The sequence below is a fragment of the Hydra vulgaris genome, chromosome 04, assembly GCF_038396675.1.
Source record: "Hydra vulgaris chromosome 04, alternate assembly HydraT2T_AEP".
In the NCBI taxonomy this organism is placed as follows: domain Eukaryota; kingdom Metazoa; phylum Cnidaria; class Hydrozoa; order Anthoathecata; family Hydridae; genus Hydra; species Hydra vulgaris.
Genome location: NC_088923.1, coordinates 46763394 through 46768683, shown reverse-complemented (window position 1 = coordinate 46768683; position 5290 = coordinate 46763394). Strand labels below are relative to the sequence as shown.

At 30.0% G+C, this 5290-nt stretch overlaps 1 protein-coding gene across 1 annotated transcript; it reads right to left on the bottom strand.

Moving 5' to 3' along the window:
* Nucleotides 1-3661: 3661 nt before the first annotated feature.
* LOC136079451 (piggyBac transposable element-derived protein 4-like) lies at nt 3662-4760 on the bottom strand. Its single transcript, XM_065795190.1, has 2 exons — nt 4637-4760; nt 3662-4503 (listed from the first exon to the last, which is right to left on the bottom strand). The coding sequence occupies exons 1-2, from the start codon at nt 4758-4760 to the stop codon at nt 3662-3664; spliced, it is 966 nt and encodes a 321-aa protein (XP_065651262.1).
* Nucleotides 4761-5290: the final 530 nt, after the last annotated feature.

Genomic DNA, 5290 nt, shown 5'->3' with positions numbered 1-5290 from the left:
TTTTTCCAAGAGTTCATTTCAAAGGAAGTATGTTAAATGGTGGTCCACCTGGATGTGTTGGGGTTGCAAACCCATCTGGCTGGATGAATTGTGCAATGTTTTTTGAGTGGATGAAACATTTTATTCAAAATGTGAAATGTTCACCAGCTAATCCAGTGCTTTTTCTTCTTGACAACCATGAGAGCCATGTTTCAATTGTGTGTTTAGATTTAGCTAAAAAAAATGGCATAACTATGCTGTCCTTTCCACCACATTGTAGTCACAAGCTGCAGCTATTAGATCGGTCAGTTTATGGGCCTTTGAAACGTTATTACAATACAGCCTGTGATGATTGGGTTGTATCTAATCCAAGACCGATGACCATATATGATATAGCTGCAGTTGTAAGGAAAGCTTATGCACAAGCTTTTACTTTGTCTAACATTTCTGCAGGATTTGCTGTGGCAGGAATTGAACCCTTTAATCCTAACATATTTTCTGATAATAAGATTTTGGCTTCATATGTAACAGATCGTCCAGAACCTATTACTGCTAACCCATCTCCAGGTATTATTGATCCAGTTTCTGCTATTGTTCATGCCCCAGCTTTTAATCAATCATTGATGTCAAGTCTGTCATCAAGGCCAGCTTGTAGTGTATTGCCAATTCAGCCTATATCTGACCCTGTAAGTCAACTATCCAGTGTTTCTATTAATATCTCTCATCAAGCAAGTCTAGAAAAAATTAGGCCATTTCCGAAAGCTGGATCAAGGAAGTTCATTAAAGGACGTAAGCGTCAGCGTACCCGAATACTCACAGACACCCCTGTTCGAAATGAACTAAATAGGCTTCAGGAAATGAAAAAAAAGTCTCAGTCAAAAAAGAAAAAATATGAAAAGCAAAATAAGATCTTCATGACAAGGAAAAGAAAACTTGATCTTGAAAGTAATGAAAAAAAAAAACGTTGAGTCTCAGTAAAAAATAACATTTTTTCCATTGATTTTTTCTTTTAAGAAAGATAAATTTGTAGTAAAATTAATAATAACTTTATTGGTATTTATTATAGACATACTTTTGAAGACTTAAAAATAATTCTTACACATTTATGGTATAAGTTTGATCTCAGAACATGTATACACACATAGGATCAAGGGTGCATATAGGTAGGATCATGGGAGCATACTGGTATGCACCCATGATCCCAATTGAGGGTTCTTAGTTTTTATAATTTTAAATCTACTTAAAATATTCTGGTAAAAAAAAGATATTGAATTATAATAGGGTATAAAATTTGCTATTATGTACTGTTACTTTAGAGATCGAAATGAAAACATATATTCAGTAAATTGGCCTGATAGATTTTTAGGATCATGGGTGCATACTCTCCTCTATATTAAAATAAATGTACAAAGTTACCTGTTGTGGCTGGTGCAACTGAAGTTATAACTAAATAAAAAAATATTAAATAAAAAAGCTATTTTATCTATCTTATCTATTTTATCCAGATGATTATGTTTACATAAACAATATTTATTGATTCTTTTTAAATTAAATAAAAGACATTACTATTTGCTGTAAAATAAAATAAAAGACATTACTATTTGCACCAACTGATGATGCTATCACACCTAAATGACAAAATTGATTAAAATATATAAAACCTATTCAATGATTTAAAGAATATTCAAAAGAAGCTTTTAAATCTACAAAATCTATATCCTTACTGAGTTCTATCTGTCTGTCTAAAAATAAAAATTGAGATAAAATTATATACAATAAAATTGCTAGTGCTACATTTGTACTCAAATAAAATCTAAATGATAAAACTTACTTAAGTCGCTGTCAGCTTGCCTGTCTAAAAAAAATTTTTATTCTGGTTAATCCTAATCTATAATCTATAAATAAACTTACTAATATAAACTATAAATAAACTAATATAACTATGTTACTAATATAAACTATAAATAAACAACTATACACTATATACTTACTAAAAAGGCCTTCAGCTCCTTCTAACTGCTCTAAAAAATGAAACAATACTTGCTTAAAATGATCTAAAAAGACTGAAGACAAAACTGAAACACTTTACTAAAAAAGAAACATTGTACTAAAAAAAACTATTATACCAGTCATTTTAGTTTTAACTCCTTCTAAAAAAAAAGCAGAAAAATAAAAACAACGAACAACAAACAAATTTTAGTTTTTAAACAATGAACAACATCCAATCCACTTGAAACTAAAAATTTATCAGCTCTAATCGGCTGGATGACCTTGCTTGAAAGACCGCGTGGAATAAAGAAACGCTTTTAGAAAAGCCTAGAAAGTTCTTTATTAAAAAAGAAACTGAAACGACACTAACACTATTAAATTACAGTATTTATATTTAGAAGATTAGATAAATAACAGTATTCATATTTAGATATGTAATAAAAAAACCAGACATTTTACCAGACATTTTATTTCTAACTTCTTCTAAAAAATGAAAACAGGCTATAAAAATTAGAAAAATAAAAACAACCAACAACAAACAAACGATTATTTAAATTTTTATTTTAAACAATGAACAATACAATATCAATTCTTCTTCAGAATAAAAGTACATCAGCTCTAATTCGCTAGCTGACTTTACTCAAAAGACCGCATGGAAAATAAACCGCGCATAAAAAAAGTCTTGAAACTACTTAAAAACTAAGAAAAGTGTATTTTACAGAATACAGAACCGTAAGTAACAATACGAACAATAGGCGAAACTATGCGTAACTATGCGCACTAATAATAATAATATTCATTAGCGTAATAATATTTAGATTAACAACAGTTTCACAAAAAAACAGTCTTATGATCAAAAACAACTTAGCTATTGATAATAAAACTATTGCTAATTCATTTAATGATTATTTTTTAAATATATCAGTGAATATTTCAGAAATAATTGAACCAATTAACCCCTTAACTGTGGCGTAAATTTAAAAACCGCGTTGTTATTTACGGCAAAATATTTTTGTTAACGATTTCTTTAAACTGTTTAATTAATTTTCGTTTAGTACGCCGACAATTGCAAAAAAAAAAAAAACCCTAATAGCATTTAACAGTCTTGACACATATATCGGGTATCTGATCTAATCTTGTTTTCAGAGCAGACAACACACCTTCTACTTGGTTTCATATTTTTTTCTGTTGCTGGTATAGCATTAACAAAATGACGTTCTATTAATCTTAAAGGAGAAGGTAATACTCGAGTTCGACTTCTTTTTTTCTCGATTGATTCATGGTATTTAACAATGCTCTCTTTGATAATGGACTCTCTAAACTGTAAGGATGTCATATTAGGTGATAACATATTGTTTATAATATTTGCATTGAATGCACAAACGCTAATCAATTGCATAAAAATCTTTTTGTACCATTTTTTTAGTCTTTTTCTTTCGGATTCATATGTTGTCAACATTTGGTCAGATCGGTCAACACCACCCATGTTTCTGTTATATTCATGTATCACAAGAGGAATATTTTTTTCTCTGCCAGCTCTATTAACAGTGATTGTATCATTTTGAACACAGGTACTCAGCATGTGCACATCTTTCTTGTCTCTCCATTTGGTACGCATTATATTTGTTTTAGTATCATGTCGAACTAAAGTATCACCAATTTTAATTTTAGCATTCTTTATATCCTGTGGTAACTATTTGCGATTATTACGTAATGTACCAATGCAATCAGTATTATGATCCAGCAATACTTTGCAAATTTCATAAGATGTATACCAATTATCAATGTGTAAACAATAGCCATTACCAATTAAATTATCCATTAGAGTAATAACAATTTTAGTAGCTTGATATTTGTATTTTTTCAAGTCTGGAGCAAAACTGTCAGTCATTTCCTTACCAGTGTACAAAAAACAATTCCAAATATAGCCAGTAGCTGATTCACATAATGCAAAGGAATTCATTCCAAATCTGGAACGCTTGCTTGGAATGTATTGCTTCCAGCTTAAATGACCTTTCCAAAGCAGCAGTGATTCGTCTATTGATATATTTTTATTTGGTATATACAGAGTTTTGAATTTATTCACTAGGTAGTCATAGATCGGTTCAATTTTTGCTTTTTTACAGAAATGTATTGGCAAACTACTGTTATCAACAAAATGAAGAAACTTCTCAATAAGACAAAACCTATCAAAACACAATACTTTTCTTATTAGTGGTGTGTCAAACAGAGGGTTTGTTGAAAAATACATAGCATTTGTTGGTTTCCATAAGATTCCACAATATAAAATAAATGCTATATAGAGCCTGATGTCGTTTCTGACTAAAGGTATCCATTTATGAATTCGGGATTTATCTTTAATTATATTATTTTTACGATATTGTACTGCGAAAAGGTTACTTTGCTCGACAATAAGATCAACGAGGTCGTCTGTTACAAATGCTTCAAATATAGTAAGAGGACTACTATTAACTATAAAACTTGGATGAGGTTCTGGATTACCCTCAAATTTAGCAAAATTTGCTTTATAACCGTCTATTTAATCCAATTTGGTTTGTATTATTTTGTTTTAATTGCATTACATCAGTATCAACAAGGCCAGTTTCACTATCATCATCTGCTGATGATGAGCAAATTATTTCTTTTTCTGTGACAGATTTAACTTAACCTTCATTAGAAGAAACATCATTAGAACTAATATCAGATAATTCATCGCTTTCTCCCATGTATTCAATTAGATCTTGAACAGAGTAATTACTTCTTTTAGTGTAAGATTTTCTAGCCGAAGCCATGTTTACTTCTTCACTAAACTAAAGCATTGTCATATAAAGCTATTAGCTATATTTTGAAAAAACTCAAGAGTATAAAATGAAGACCATACTTTTGTTAAAAGCTATTACATAACATAAATAAACAAACTTCCTGATCTGTTGTTTAACTCAATTAAAAAACGGAAATATCCGTCAGTCACAAACGGTGCAACAGTTCCAAAATGCGCAAATATCCGTCAGACACATATAAGCCTACAGTTCCAATAAACGGATATATCCGTCAGACACACATAGAGCTACACTCTTGAAAGGCGGATATATCCGTCAGACACAGTTAAGGGGTTAATAAATTTAACGATTTTCTTAAAATCCCAAATTTTAACTCATTTTTTCTTTCACCTGTTACAAAAAAAGAAATTGAAATAATTATTTCCGTGATGAATGATAGGAAAAGTATTGGCCCTAATAGTCTTCCCACTTCAATTCTTAAACTATCTTCAAAAATTATATCTGAACCAATCTCTCAAATGGTTAATAACTCATTTAAAAAA